Genomic DNA, 17707 nt, shown 5'->3' with positions numbered 1-17707 from the left:
TTGTAGTTGTACTACCATCATGTATTTAGTTGTAGTTGTACTACCATCATGTATTTAGTTGTAGTTGTACTACCATCATGTATTTAGTTGTTGTTGCACTACCATCATGTATTTAGTTGTAGTTGCACTACCATCATGTATTTAGTTGTAGTTGTACTACCATCATGTATTTAGTTGTAGTTGTACTACCATAATGTTTTTACTTATAGTTGTACTACCATCATGTATTTAGTTGTTGTTGCACTACCATCATGTATTTAGTTGTAGTTGCACTACCATCATGTATTTAGTTGTAGTTGCACTACCATCATGTATTTAGTTGTAGTTGTACTACCATCATGTATTTAGTTGTTGTACTACCATCATGTATTTAGTTGTAGTTGTACTAGCATCATGTATTTAGTTGTTGTTGCACTACCATCATGTATTTAGTTGTTGTACTACCATCATGTATTTAGTTGTTGTTCACTACCATCATGTATTTAGTTGTTGTTGCACTACCATCATGTATTAGTTGTTGTACTACCATCATGTATTTAGTTGTTGTTGTACTACCATCATGTATTAAGTTGTAGTTGTACTACCATCATGTATTTAGTTGTTGTTGCACTACCATCATGTATTTAGTTGTTGTACTACCATCATGTATTTAGTTGTAGTTGTACTACCATCATGTATTTAGTTGTAGTTGTACTACCATCATGTATTTAGTTGTTGTTGCACTACCATCATGTATTTAGTTGTTGTACTACCATCATGTATTTAGTTGTAGTTGTACTACCATCATGTATTTAGTTGTAGTTGTACTACCATCATGTATTTAGTTGTTGTTGTACTACCATCATGTATTTAGTTGTTGTACTACCATCATGTATTTAGTTGTAGTTGTACTACCATCATGTATTTAGTTGTAGTTGTACTACCATCATGTATTTAGTTGTTGTTGTACTACCATCATGTATTTAGTTGTTGTACTACCATCATGTATTTAGTTGTAGTTGCACTATAATCATGTATTTAGTTGTTGTACTACCATCATGTATTTAGTTGTAGTTGTACTACCATCATGTATTTAGTTGTTGTTGTACTACCATCATGTATTTAGTTGTTGTTGTACTACCACCATGTATTTAGTTGTAGTTGTACTACCATAATGTTTTTACTTATAGTTGTACTACCATCATGTATTTAGTTGTTGTTGCACTACCATCATGTATTAGTTGTTGTACTACCATCATGTATTTAGTTGTAGTTGTACTACCATCATGTATTTAGTTGTAGTTGTACTACCATCATGTATTTAGTTGTAGTTGTACTACCATCATGTATTTAGTTGTTGTTGTACTACCATCATGTATTTAGTTGTAATTGTACTACCATCATGTATTTAGTTGTTGTACTACCATCATGTATTTAGTTGTTGTACTACCATCATGTATTTAGTTGTAGTTGTACTACCATCATGTATTTAGTTGTAGTTGTACTACCATCATGTATTTAGTTGTAGTTGTACTACCAACATGTATTTAGTTGTAGTTGCACTACCATCATGTATTTAGTTGTAGTTGTACTACCATCATGTATTTAGTTGTTGTACTACCATCATGTATTTAGTTGTAGTTGTACTACCATCATGTATTTAGTTGTTGTACTACCATCATGTATTTAGTTGTAGTTGTACTACCATCATGTATTTAGTTGTAGTTGTACTACCATCATGTATTTAGTTGTAGTTGTACTACCATCATGTATTTAGTTGTTGTTGTACTACCATCATGTATTTAGTTGTAGTTGTACTACCATCATGTATTTAGTTGTAGTTGCACTACCATCATGTATTTAGTTGTAGTTGTACTACCATCATGTATTTAGTTGTAGTTGTACTACCATCATGTATTTAGTTGTAGTTGTACTACCATCATGTATTTAGTTGTTGTTGTACTACCATCATGTATTTAGTTGTTGTTGTACTACCATCATGTATTTAGTTGTTGTTGTACTACCATCATGTATTTAGTTGTAGTTGTACTACCATCATGTATTTAGTTGTTGTTGTACTACCATCATGTATTTAGTTGTTGTTGTACTACCATCATGTATTTAGTTGTTGTTGTACTACCATCATGTATTTAGTTGTAGTTGTACTACCATCATGTATTTAGTTGTTGTTGTACTACCATCATGTATTTAGTTGTTGTTGAACTACCATCATGTATTTAGTTGTTGTTGTACTACCATCATGTATTTAGTTGTAGTTGTACTACCATCATGTATTTAGTTGTAGTTGTACTACCATCATGTATTTAGTTGTAGTTGCACTACCATCATGTATTTAGTTGTAGTTGCACTACCATCATGTATTTAGTTGTAGTTGTACTACCATAATGTTTTTACTTATAGTTGTACTACCATCATGTATTTAGTTGTTGTTGTACTACCATCATGTATTTAGTTGTTGCACTACCATCATGTATTTAGTTGTAGTTGTACTACCATCATGTATTTAGTTGTAGTTGTACTACCATAATGTTTTTACTTATAGTTGTACTACCATCATGTATTTAGTTGTTGTTGCACTACCATCATGTATTTAGTTGTTGTTGAACTACCATCATGTATTTAGTTGTAATTGTACTACCATCATGTATTTAGTTGTTGTACTACCATCATGTATTTAGTTGTTGTACTACCATCATGTATTTAGTTGTTGTACTACCATCATGTATTTAGTTGTTGTACTACCATCATGTATTTAGTTGTTGTTGCACTACCATCATGTATTTAGTTGTAGTTGTACTACCATCATGTATTTAGTTGTAGTTGTACTACCATCATGTATTTAGTTGTAGTTGCACTACCATCATGTATTTAGTTGTAGTTGTACTACCATAATGTTTTTACTTATAGTTGTACTACCATCATGTATTTAGTTGTTGTCGCACTACCATCATGTATTTAGTTGTAGTTGTACTACCATCATGTATTTAGTTGTTGTTGTACTACCATCATGTATTTAGTTGTAGTTGTACTACCATCATGTATTTAGTTGTTGTCGCACTACCATCATGTATTTAGTTGTAGTTGCACTACCATCATGTATTTAGTTGTTGTTGCACTACCATCATTTATTTAGTTGTTGTTGCACTACCATCATGTATTTAGTTGTAGTTGCACTACCATCATGTATTTAGTTGTTGTTGCACTACCATCATTTATTTAGTTGTTGTTGCACTACCATCATGTATTTAGTTGTAGTTGCACTACCATCATGTATTTAGTTGTAGTTGCACTACCATCATGTATTTAGTTGTTGTTGCACTACCATCATTTATTTAGTTGTTGTTGCACTACCATCATGTATTTAGTTGTAGTTGCACTACCATCATGTATTTAGTTGTAGTTGTACTACCATCATGTATTTAGTTGTTGTTGTACTACCATCATGTATTTAGTTGTAGTTGCACTACCATCATGTATTTAGTTGTAGTTGCACTACCATCATGTATTTAGTTGTAGTTGTACTACCATCATGTATTTAGTTGTAGTTGTACTACCATCATGTATTTAGTTGTAGTTGTACTACCATCATGTATTTAGTTGTAGTTGTACTACCACCATGTATTTAGTTGTAGTTGTACTACCATCATGTATTTAGTTGTAGTTGTACTACCATCATGTATTTAGTTGTAGTTGTACTACCATCATGTATTTAGTTGTAGTTGCACTACCATCATGTATTTAGTTGTAGTTGTACTACCATCATGTATTTAGTTGTAGTTGTACTACCATCATGTATTTAGTTGTAGTTGTACTACCATCATGTATTTAGTTGTTGTACTACCATCATGTATTTAGTTGTAGTTGTACTACCATCATGTATTTAGTTGTAGTTGTACTACCATCATGTATTTAGTTGTAGTTGTACTACCATCATGTATTTAGTTGTAGTTGTACTACCATAATGTTTTTACTTATAGTTGTACTGCCATCATGTATTTAGTTGTTGTTGCACTACCATCATGTATTAGTTGTTGTACTACCATCATGTATTTAGTTGTAGTTGTACTACCATCATGTATTTAGTTGTAGTTGTACTACCATCATGCATTTAGTTGTTGTTGTACTACCATCATGTATTTAGTTGTAATTGTACTACCATCATGTATTTAGTTGTTGTACTACCATCATGTATTTAGTTGTTGTACTACCATCATGTATTTAGTTGTAGTTGTACTACCATCATGTATTTAGTTGTAGTTGTACTACCATCATGTATTTAGTTGTAGTTGCACTACCATCATGTATTTAGTTGTAGTTGTACTACCATCATGTATTTAGTTGTTGTACTACCATCATGTATTTAGTTGTAGTTGTACTACCATCATGTATTTAGTTGTTGTACTACCATCATGTATTTAGTTGTAGTTGTACTACCATCATGTATTTAGTTGTTGTTGTACTACCATCATGTATTTAGTTGTAGTTGTACTACCATCATGTATTTAGTTGTTGTTGTACTACCATCATGTATTTAGTTGTTGTTGTACTACCATCATGTATTTAGTTGTAGTTGTACTACCATCATGTATTTAGTTGTTGTACTACCATCATGTATTTAGTTGTAGTTGTACTACCATCATGTATTTAGTTGTTGTACTACCATCATGTATTTAGTTGTAGTTGTACTACCATCATGTATTTAGTTGTTGTTGTACTACCATCATGTATTTAGTTGTAGTTGTACTACCATCATGTATTTAGTTGTTGTTGTACTACATCATGTATTTAGTTGTTGTTGAACTACCATCATGTATTTAGTTGTAGTTGCACTACCATCATGTATTTAGTTGTAGTTGTACTACCATCATGTATTTAGTTGTTGTTGTACTACCATCATGTATTTAGTTGTAGTTGCACTACCATCATGTATTTAGTTGTAGTTGCACTACCATCATGTATTTAGTTGTAGTTGTACTACCATCATGTATTTAGTTGTAGTTGTACTACCATCATGTATTTAGTTGTAGTTGTACTACCATCATGTATTTAGTTGTAGTTGTACTACCACCATGTATTTAGTTGTAGTTGTACTACCATCATGTATTTAGTTGTAGTTGTACTACCATCATGTATTTAGTTGTAGTTGTACTACCATCATGTATTTAGTTGTAGTTGCACTACCATCATGTATTTAGTTGTAGTTGTACTACCATCATGTATTTAGTTGTTGTACTACCATCATGTATTTAGTTGTAGTTGTACTACCATCATGTATTTAGTTGTTGTACTACCATCATGTATTTAGTTGTAGTTGTACTACCATCATGTATTTAGTTGTAGTTGTACTACCATCATGTATTTAGTTGTAGTTGTACTACCATCATGTATTTAGTTGTAGTTGTACTACCATAATGTTTTTACTTATAGTTGTACTGCCATCATGTATTTAGTTGTTGTTGCACTACCATCATGTATTAGTTGTTGTACTACCATCATGTATTTAGTTGTAGTTGTACTACCATCATGTATTTAGTTGTAGTTGTACTACCATCATGTATTTAGTTGTTGTTGTACTACCATCATGTATTTAGTTGTAATTGTACTACCATCATGTATTTAGTTGTTGTACTACCATCATGTATTTAGTTGTTGTACTACCATCATGTATTTAGTTGTAGTTGTACTACCATCATGTATTTAGTTGTAGTTGTACTACCATCATGTATTTAGTTGTAGTTGCACTACCATCATGTATTTAGTTGTAGTTGTACTACCATCATGTATTTAGTTGTTGTACTACCATCATGTATTTAGTTGTAGTTGTACTACCATCATGTATTTAGTTGTTGTACTACCATCATGTATTTAGTTGTAGTTGTACTACCATCATGTATTTAGTTGTTGTTGTACTACCATCATGTATTTAGTTGTAGTTGTACTACCATCATGTATTTAGTTGTTGTTGTACTACCATCATGTATTTAGTTGTAGTTGTACTACCATCATGTATTTAGTTGTAGTTGTACTACCATCATGTATTTAGTTGTAGTTGCACTACCATCATGTATTTAGTTGTTGTTGCACTACCATCATGTATTAGTTGTTGTACTACCATCATGTATTTAGTTGTAGTTGTACTACCATCATGTATTTAGTTGTAGTTGTACTACCATCATGTATTTAGTTGTAGTTGTACTACCATCATGTATTTAGTTGTTGTTGTACTACCATCATGTATTTAGTTGTAATTGTACTACCATCATGTATTTAGTTGTTGTACTACCATCATGTATTTAGTTGTTGTACTACCATCATGTATTTAGTTGTAGTTGTACTACCATCATGTATTTAGTTGTAGTTGTACTACCATCATGTATTTAGTTGTAGTTGCACTACCATCATGTATTTAGTTGTAGTTGTACTACCATCATGTATTTAGTTGTAGTTGCACTACCATCATGTATTTAGTTGTAGTTGCACTACCATCATGTATTTAGTTGTAGTTGCACTACCATCATGTATTTAGTTGTTGTACTACCATCATGTATTTAGTTGTAGTTGTACTACCATCATGTATTTAGTTGTTGTTGTACTACCATCATGTATTTAGTTGTTGTTGAACTACCATCATGTATTTAGTTGTAGTTGTACTACCATCATGTATTTAGTTGTAGTTGTACTACCATCATGTATTTAGTTGTAGTTGTACTACCATCATGTATTTAGTTGTAGTTTTACTACCATCATGTATTTAGTTGTTGTTGTACTACCATCATGTATTTAGTTGTTGTTGAACTACCATCATGTATTTAGTTGTAGTTGTACTACCATCATGTATTTAGTTGTAGTTGTACTACCACCATGTATTTAGTTGTTGTTGCACTACCATCATGTATTTAGTTGTAGTTGTACTACCATCATGTATTTAGTTGTAGTTGCACTACCATCATGTATTTAGTTGTAGTTGTACTACCATCATGTATTTAGTTGTAGTTGCACTACCATCATGTATTTAGTTGTAGTTGTACTACCATCATGTATTTAGTTGTAGTTGTACTACCATCATGTATTTAGTTGTTGTTGTACTACCATCATGTATTTAGTTGTTGTTGAACTACCATCATGTATTTAGTTGTAGTTGTACTACCATCATGTATTTAGTTGTAGTTGTACTACCATCATGTATTTAGTTGTAGTTGTACTACCATCATGTATTTAGTTGTAGTTGTACTACCATCATGTATTTAGTTGTTGTTGTACTACCATCATGTATTTAGTCGTAGTTGTACTACCATCATGTATTTAGTTGTAGTTGTACTACCATCATGTATTTAGTTGTTGTTGCACTACCATCATGTATTTAGTTGTTGTTGTACTACCATCATGTATTTAGTTGTTGCACTACCATCATGTATTTAGTTGTTGTACTACCATCATGTATTTAGTTGTTGTACTACCATCATGTATTAAGTTGTTGTTGCACTACCATCATGTATTTAGTTGTTGCACTACCATCATGTATTTAGTTGTAGTTGTACTACCATCATGTATTTAGTTGTAGTTGTACTACCATCATGTATTTAGTTGTAGTTGTACTACCATCATGTATTTAGTTGTAGTTGTACTACCATCATGTATTTAGTTGTTGTTGTACTACCATCATGTATTTAGTTGTAGTTGTACAACCATCATGTATTTAGTTGTAGTTGTACTACCATCATGTATTTAGTTGTAGTTGCACTACCATCATGTATTTAGTTGTAGTTGTACTACCATCATGTATTTAGTTGTAGTTGTACTACCACCATGTATTGTTTTCCCTCTTTGTTTTATAAATGACATCACTATAATTCCTCTGTATTTCTACATAAAAAATGGGGGCAAAGTTAAAGGCCAAGTTATGTAGTTTAGTGACATCATTGCAATAAAGTATAAAAGTAAATGTCAGTACGCACTTCTAACTCCTTGTCGAAACGTCCCGGGCGCCTCAGTGCGGGGTCGAGGGCGTGGGGCCTGTTTGTGGCCCCCAGGACCAGCAGCTGTCCTGCGTGGCCCTCCTGAATGGACAGGAGGCACAGTCAGCGGTCGCCATAGCAACAATCCACTCACAAGAAACAGCACAAGGATTGAGCAACATGCTAATTATTCATTTACTAATTATTACAGGTGCACAAATGAATCGATTCACACCCGAATCACGATCGTTCGATTCTAATTCAATTTATTATATTAAAAATGTATTTTTTAAGATTTTAAGACACATTTTTAGGCAATCTCAAAGCTTTGAAAAATGTCATTCCAATTATGCCAAATAATAAATTGCCAGAATCTGAATGGAGAATCGATTCTGGAGCGAATCGTCACCCCAGGAATCGGATCGAATCGTTAGGTGCCCAAACATTCACACCCTAATGCTAACAGTTAGCACGCTAGCCAGATAGCATCAAGTAACAAAAAAATATGAGCTAATAGGCTAAAAAGCTAACAGTACTGTGCTAACATGCTAACAAGAGCATGCTTACAGTTTGCATTAGTGAAACACCACACCATATGACACTGACGTGTAGCTCAAAATGCTAACATGCTCATTTTAGCAAGCTAAAATGCTAAAATTGAAACGTGTCAAGTGCCAAAATATAATACTCTTAAGTTGAGGACCTGAAAACATTGTTAAAAATGCTACCATGCTAACGTTATTATGCATCAAAATACCAAAGGTGTATACTTTAAAAAAGCTAGAGTCCTAACAGGTAGCATTCGTCAAGTAAAATGTTTAACCCCAAGTGAAAACCTGCAAAATTTGTAAAAGGGTTAACACTCTAATATTAGAATGCTAACGATTGTACCGCGAGCTGTTAAGACCTTCGGGCAACACTTTGGACACCCATGTGCTAAATTAACTAAAAAAAACTAGCATGCTAAAATGCCTCAAGTACCAAAACATATTACTTGGTACTTGAAAAATGTGTTTAAAATACTAGCACGCTAACATTAATATGCATCAAATACCAAAATAGGACTGAGGTGTATACCTACAAAATTAGTTTAAAAAAAACTAACTATGTTAGCATGCTAACGATTGTACCGTTATTATGCATCAAAATACCAAAATAGGACTGAGGTGTATACTTTAAAAAAAGCTAGAGTCCTAGCAGGTAGCATTCGTCAAGTAAAATGTTTAACCCCAAGTGAAAACCTGCAAAATTTGTAAAAGGGTTAACACTCTAATATTAGAATGCTAACGATTGTACCGCGAGCTGTTAAGACCTTCGGGCAACACTTTGGACACCCATGTGCTAAATTACCGTAACTAAAAAAAACTAGCATGCTAAAATGCCTCAAAGTACCAAAATATATTACTTGCTACTTGAAAAATGTGTTTAAAATGCTAGCACGCTAACGTTAATATGCATCAAGTACCAAAATAGGACTGAGGTGTATACATACAAAATTAGCTTAAAAAAAACAAAACTATGCTAGCAGGCTAACGGTAGCATTCCTCAAGTAACAAAATATTTGATGCTGAGGTATATAACTGAAATTTTTTTTTTTTTTTTAAATACTATGTTAGCATGCTAATAGATAGCATTCATTAAGTAACAAAATATTTGATGCGGAGGTGTATACCTGAAAAATTTGTAAAAAGGCTAGCATGCTAATATTACAATGCTAACGACTGTGCCGTTAAATGTGCTACTGGCCACAAACGGCCCTCAGGCCATACTTTGGACACCCCTGTGCTAAATGAACTAAAAAAAGGTAGCATGCTAATATTAGAATGCTAAAGATTGTGCCGTGAGCTGGTAAATGCTAGCATGCTAACGTTACCATACATCAAGTACCAAAATATGACTGCGGTGTATACCTACAAAATTTGTAAAAAAATACAAATAAAATAAAATATGATGTTAGCATGCTAACAGGTAGCATTCGTCATATAACAAAATATTTGATGCGGAGGTGTATACCTGCAAAATTCGTAAAAAGGCCAGCATGCTAATATTAGAATACCAACGATTGTGCCGTGAGCTGGTAAATGCTAGCATGCTAACGTTATTATACATCAAGTACAATAATATGACTGAGGTGCATACCTACAAAATTTGTAAATAAAAAAACAAAAAACAAAAAAAAACGATGTTAGCATGGCTATAGCATGCTAATATTAGAATGCTAATGATTGTGCCGTGTGCTAAATGAACTAAAAAAAAGTTAGCATGCTTAAATGCGTCAAGTACCAAAATATATTGCTGAGGTGTGCACTTGAAAAATGTGTAAAAAAAATAATAATAATAAATAAATGATGTTAGCATGCTAACAGGTAGCATTCGTCAAGTAACAAAATATTTGATGCGGAGGTGTATAACTACAAAATTTGTAAAAAAAAATAAAATCAAAATAAAACGATGTTAGCATGCTAACAGGTAGCATGCTAACAGGTAGCATTCGTCATGTAACAAAATATTTGATGCGGAGGTATATACCTGCAAAATTTGTAAAAATAAATAAATAAATAAATAAATGATGTTAGCATGCTAACAGGTAGCATTCGTCAAGTAAAAAAATATTTGATGCGGAGGTATATACCTGCAAAATTTGTAAGAAAATTAAAATAAAATAAAAAACGATGTTAGCATGCTAACAGGTAGCATTCATCAAGTAACAAAATATTTGATGCGGAGGTGTATAACTACAAAATTTGTAAAAAAAATAAAAATAAAACGATGTTAGCATGCTAACAGGTAGCATGCTAACAGGTAGCATTCGTCATGTAACAAACTATTTAATGCGGAGGTGTATACTTGCAAAATGTGTAAAAAGGCTAGCATGCTAATATTAGAATGCTAACGATTGTGCCGTGAGCTGTTAAATGTGCTACATGCCACAAACGGCCCTCGGGCCACACTTTGGACACACCTGTGCTAAATGAACTAAAAAAGGTAGCATGCTAAAATGCGTCAAGTACCAAAATAATTTTTAAATATCTATAAAAGACTGAGTCTTCAGAAATGAGGATGCATGCAAGAATGTGGAGGAGGAGGAGGACGATCAATGGCTGACTTTGGTGACTTCAAGGTGATTATTACACTTGGCGACCACATGGGGGCGCAAGAGGAGGAGAGAAGAGTTCTTACAGAGCCGATGCCATCCATGAGCGTCAGCAGAGAAGCCACAACTCGTTTCTCCACCTCGTTCTGGGCGCCATCTCGCTTGGGACACAAGGCGTCCAGCTCGTCTATGAAGATGATGGACGGCGTCCTGTGGACATCAAACAATGACATCAAAAGGGACAAGCGGTAGAAAATGGAATGAAGGATGGATATGAAAAGTAGAGTCCAATAATCATCACAAGTCCAAACTAACTTGTCCTTTCATTTTTGTTCCACTTCCTGTCCTGCAGGTGGCGCTGGTTCACATTGCACAGCAGCAAAACATCATTATGCACAGCAGCGCCACCTGCAGGATGTACTCCGTCACTGTCCCACTAGGTAAGTAGGACATGCAAATAAAAAGTACTAATGAAGTACAGTAAGAAAGCATTAAAATGTATATTAAGAACATATAAATATAGTTAAGTGTAAAAATAACAGAACAGTAAGTTAAAAAGCCCAAATACTGAAAAGTGCAAAAAAAACAGTAAGAGTGTCAAAAAAGTAAATAGTAAAATAAGAGAGTGAAAAAAACAAAACAGTACAATAAGAGTGTAAAAATAGTAAGTATTAAAAAGGGTACAGTAAAAAAGTGTAACAAACCAAATAGTACAGTAAGAAAGTGTAAGAAAAAATTAAAGTGAGATGGTTTTCCTTGTTATTGTACTTATTTATACTTTCTCACTGTACTATTTTGTTATTTTACACTTTCTACACTTATTTACTGTACTCATTGCATTTTTACACTTTAATATTTTAGTATTTATTTTTACACACTAACTGTATTATTTAGTTATTTATTTAGTTAACTGTATTATCATAGTATTTAGTTTGTTTTTTTACACATTCTTACTTTACAATTTTGTTTTGTTTTACACTTTCTTGCTGTACTTTTTTCTACACATTCATACTGTACTATTTTGTTTAGTTATTTTTACACATTTTTACTGTACTATCTTGCTGTTTTTTTACACTTTCTTACTGTACTATTTTGTTTTGTTTTACACTTTCTTTCTGTACTTTTTTTACACATTCATACTGTACTATTTTGTTTTCTGTATTTTTACACATTTTTACTGTACTATCTTGCTGTTTTTTTACACTTTCTTACTGTACTATTTTGTTTTTTTCTACACTTTCCTACTGTACTATTTTGTTTTTTTCTACACTTTCTTACTGTACTACTTTGTTTTTTCTACACATTCTTACTGTACTATTTTATTTTTTTCTACACTTTCTCACTCTACTATTTTGTTTAGTAATGTTTACACATTCTTACTGTACTATTTGGTTTTTTACACTTTCTTACTGTACTATTATTTTTTTACTGTACTATGTTGTTGTTGTTTTCACTTTCTTACTGTACTCTGTCACTGTCCCACGAAGTAAGTAAGACATGCAAATAAAAAGTACAAATGAAGTACAGTAAGAAAGCATTAAAATGTATATTAAGAAACTATAAATATAGTTAAGTGTAAAAAAAAACAGAACAGTAAGAAAGCTAAAAAGCCCAAATACTGTAAAGTGCAAAAAAAACCGGAATACTTTAAGAGTGTAAAAAAACCTGAATACAGTAAGAGTGTCAAAAATATAAATAGTAAAATAAGAGAGTGAAAAAAACTAAACAGTACAATAAGAGTGTAAAAATAGTAAGTATTAAAAAGGGTACAGTAATAAAGTGTAACAAACCAAATAGTACAGTAAGAAAGTGTAAGAAAAAATTAAAGTGAGAAAGTAAACTTTTACACTTATTGTACTATTTAGATTGTTTTCTTTATTATTGTACTCATTTATACTTTCTCACTGTACTATTTTGTTATTTTACACTTTCTACACTTATTTACTGTACTCATTGCATTTTTACACTTTTAATATTGTATTATTTATTTCTAGACACTGACTGTATTATTTAGTTATTTGCACTCATAGTATTTAGTTTTGTTTTTTTAACACATTCTTACTGTACTATTTTGTTTTGTTTTACACTTTCTTACTGTACTATTATTTTATTTTTACACATTCCTACTGTACTATTTTGTTTTGTTTTACAGTTTTTTACTGTACTATTTTTTATTCTATTTTTACACATTCTTACTGTACTATTTTGTTTTGTTTTACACTTTCTTACTGTACTATTTTGTCTAGTTATTTTTACACATTCTTACTGTACTATTTGGGTTTTCTACACTTTCTGACTGTACTATTTTGTTGTTGTTTTTTTTTTTACACTTTATTACTGTACTATTTTGTTTAGTAATTTTTACACATTCTTACTGTACTATTTGGGTTTTCTACACTTTCTGACTGTACTATTTTGTTGTTGTTTTTTTAAACACTTTTTTACTGTACTATTTTGTTTAGTAATTTTTACACATTCTTACTGTACTATTTTGTGTGGTGTTTTTTTACACTTTCTTACTGTACTATTTTGTTAGTTTTTTTTTACAATTTGTAAAAAAAATATTTTTTATTTTGACACGTTCTTACTGCACTATTTAGTTTTTGTTTTACACTTTCTGACTGTACTATTTTGGGGTGGGTTTTTTTACACTTTCTTACTGTACTATTTTGTTTGGTTTTTAGTGAAGTGAAGTGAATTACATTTATATAGCGCTTTTTTCTCAAGTGACTCAAAGCGCTTTACATAGTGAAACCCAATATCTAAGTTACATTCCAACCAGTGTGGGTGGCACTGGGAGCAGGTGGGTAAAGTGTCTTGCCCAAGGACACAACGGCAGTGATTAGGATGGCGGAAGCGGGGATCGAACCTGCAACCCTCAAGTTGCTGGCACAGCCGCTCTACCAACCGAGCTATACCGCCTACACTTTTTACTGAACTATTTTGTTTGGTTTTTACACTTTTTACTGAACTATTTTGTTGTTGTTTTTACACTTTCTTACTGCACTGTTTTGTTTGTTTTACACTTTCTTACTGTACTATTTTGCTTAGTTATTTTTACACATTCTTACTGTACTATGTGGTGTGTTTTTATTTTACACTTTCTGACTGTACAATTATAATTTTTTTACACTTTATTACTGTACTATTTTGTTTAGTAATTTTTACACATTGTTACTGTACTATTTTTCTTTTTATATAAATACTTTCTTACGGTACTCTTTTGTTTAGTTATTTTTACACATTCTTACTGTACTATTTGGTGTGGGTTTTTTTTTTACACTTTCTTACTGTACTATTTTGTTTGATTTTTACACTTTGTTACTGTACAATTTATTTTAATTTTTTTTACACTTTCTTACTGCACTATTTAGTTTTTGTTTTACACTTCCTTCCTGTACTATTTTGTTTAGTTATTTTTACACATTCTTACTGTACTATTTGTTTTTCATAACACATTTTTACTGTACAAATTTTAAAAAAAAAAATATTACACATTCTTACTGAGCAACAAGTATGTGCTCCAATCCCTCCATCACAAACAAATAAGAGTTGTAGAAATGATTGGAAACTCAAGACAGCCATGACATCATGTTCTTTACACGTGTATGTACACTTTTGACCACGACTGTATATAAAATATATGCATAATAGTAAATAATGTGATGTCATATTGGCCACGCCCACAGGTATCTTGGCAATCTCGGGGAAAGCCCTGACTACATCCATACTGCATATATTATATTATATATTTATGATCTTGTCCAACTAGAGGGAATGACTGCAGTTTTTCCAGGAACTATTCAATCATTTACCTGAGCGATGCTTCAGTGAATATTTGCCTCAGCGTTTCTTCCGTTTCTCCGTAGAACCTGCAGACCAAACATCTTTATTCCTGTGTTTGTTTGAAACAATGACATTTATTGTCAACATGTGAAGATCTTACTTGCTCATGATTTCCGGCCCGTTGACCACGGTCATGTGAGCGCCCACCTCGTTGGCGATGGCTCGGCCAATCATGGTCTTGCCTGTGCCGGGGGGTCCGTACAGAAGAACTCCTCTGGGAGGGGGGATGCCTGGTGAAGATTATTGATTATTATTGTTTCAGATTATCTCATTTTTCTCATTTATTATGTGTTCTTTTAAATGTTTTTTTTTAAGTGTTCTTATGTGTGTTGAAAGATGCTAATACATTCATATTGATAGTATACTACTAAAACATGTTTTTATGAAGTATTTTAAGACGGTATTTCTGCCATATTGCAGTGTAATTTTAATGCATTATAATTTTACATTTACTTTTTTTTTTATGCGTCAATTCAAAGGAAGCTAATATTTAAATATTGATATTACTCCATGTTTTTGTAATATAGTATAACAGTATTCTTGTAACATTGCAATGTCATTTTAATGCATTATAAAAAAAATTCATTTGATGTATTTTATTTATTTATTTTTGTCTTTTGAAGGATGCTCGTAAATTAATATTGGTATTATACTGAAATAACATGTTTTTGCAATATAGTATATTATCACAGTATTCTTGTAGTATAATTAAGTATAATTTATTTTTTTCCTCTTTATTATGTATTATTGTTTTCTCGTTAAGTGTCCTTGTGCCTTACGAAAGATGCTAATTAATAATCTTAATAAAACATATTTTTTATTGTAATATAGAACAATATGACGTTAATCTTGTTATATTACAATGTAATTTTGTACCACTATAATTTTACTTTTTTCATCTTTTTATTATTGATTGTTGTATTAAGTGTCCATTTGTCTTTTGAAATATGTTAATAAATCATTAATAATTATATTATACTGGTATGTTTGTGTAATATAGTATATCATGACAGTATTCCTGTAATATTGCTGTCATTTTGAGGCATTATAATTGTACTTTTTTTCATTAATTTTTTTTGCTTGTTAATTGTCCTTGTGACATTATTTTTGTAATATAAAAAAGTATTTTTGTAGAACTATAATTCTACTTTTTTATTATTATTATTATTTTTGTGTCTTTTGAAGGATGCTAATAATATAATTATTATTTATATTATGCTGATAAAACATCATTTTGCAATATCGTATATTATCACAGTATTCTTGTAATATTGCAATGTAATTTTGAAGGACTATAATTATTATTTGTTTATTTTTATTATGTATTATTTTATTTTTTTCTTGTTAAGTGTCCTTTTGTATTATGAAATATGCTAATAATGTTTTGGTGCTTGCTAATAAGTATTTTAAACACGTTTTTTTCCTTGTAATATAGAACAATATGACGTTTATCTCGTAATATTATAATGTAATTTTTTATCACTATCATTTTACTTGTTTCATCTTTTTATTATTAAGTGTCCTTGTGTCTTATGAAAGATTCCAACAAATAATTAATATTGCAATTATCTGACACGTTTTTGTAATATAATATCATGACAGTATTCTTGTAGTATTGTAATGTCATTTTGAAGCAATATCATTTTATTTGTTTTATTTTATTATGTTTATTTCCTTGTTAATTGTCCTTATGACATTATTCTTGTAATACCACAACATATTTTTGCAGAAATATGATTTCACTAAACTATTTTTTATTATGGGTCTTAATATTGCTATTATGCTGATAAGACATGTTTTTGTAATACAATATCATGACAGTATTCTTGTAGTATTGCAATGTCATTTTGAAGCATTATAATTTTACTTTATTATGTTTTTTTTCCCTTGTAAAGTGTCCTTATGACATTATTCTTGGAATCTAAATATTTATTTCTGCAAAACTGTAGTTTATTCACATTTTTTTATTATGGATTTTTTTGTAGTAGTTGTTGTCTTTTGAAGGATGCTAATACATAATGATTATTGATACTGTACTTATGACATGTTCTTGTAATATAATATCATGACAGTATTCTTGTAGTGTTACGTCATTTTGAAGCATTATAATTGTACTTTTTTTTATTTTATTATGTTTTTTACATGTTTTTTCTAGTAATAATGAACAATATGAAGTTATTCTTGTAACATTACAATGTAATTATGTAGCACTATAATTTGACTTTTTCCATCTTTTTATTTTGGATTGTTTTTATTATTAAGTGTTCGTTTGTCTTTTGAAAGATGCTAATAAATCATTAATATTGATATTAAACTGGTATGTTTTTGTAATATAATATGACAGTATTCATGTAGTATTACAATGTCAATTTGAAGCATTATAATTGTACTTTTTTTTAGTTTTATTATGTTTTTCCTTGTCGAGTGTCCTTATGACATTATTCTTGTAATACCACAACGTATTTTGGTGGAATTTTTTTTTATCATGGATTTTTTGTAGTATTAATTGTTCTTGTGTCTTCTAAAAAACGCTAATATGTATTGTAATTATTCTAGTAAAACATGTTTTTTTCTTGTAACATTGAACAATATGAAGTTATTCCTGTAACATTACAATGTAATTATGTAGCACTATAATTTTGACTTTTTCCATCTTTTATTTTGGATTGTTTTTATTATTAAGTGTCCATTTGTCTTTTGAAATATGCTAATAAATCATTATTATTGATATTATATTGGTATGTTTTTGTAATATAGTATATTATGACAGTATTCTTCTTCTTTTTTTTATTTTATTTTTTACTGTATGTCA

The 17707-nt window shown here is 30.8% G+C and overlaps 1 protein-coding gene across 1 annotated transcript in view; it reads right to left on the bottom strand.

Moving 5' to 3' along the window:
- afg2a (AFG2 AAA ATPase homolog A) overlaps positions 1 to 17707 on the bottom strand; it is a 208969-nt gene that overhangs the window by 180729 nt on the left and 10533 nt on the right. Inside the window, exons 6-9 of the mRNA XM_062039646.1 lie at positions 14996 to 15125; positions 14865 to 14921; positions 11136 to 11259; positions 7956 to 8057 (exon numbers count right to left, since the gene is read on the bottom strand). Coding sequence (XP_061895630.1) covers positions 7956 to 8057; positions 11136 to 11259; positions 14865 to 14921; positions 14996 to 15125 — 413 coding nt within the window. The remainder of the gene's footprint in view (positions 1 to 7955; positions 8058 to 11135; positions 11260 to 14864; positions 14922 to 14995; positions 15126 to 17707) is intronic.

This window comes from Entelurus aequoreus, linkage group LG28 (assembly GCF_033978785.1).
Source record: "Entelurus aequoreus isolate RoL-2023_Sb linkage group LG28, RoL_Eaeq_v1.1, whole genome shotgun sequence".
Lineage (NCBI taxonomy): Eukaryota > Metazoa > Chordata > Actinopteri > Syngnathiformes > Syngnathidae > Entelurus > Entelurus aequoreus.
This window is presented reverse-complemented; position numbering and strand designations above follow the sequence as displayed.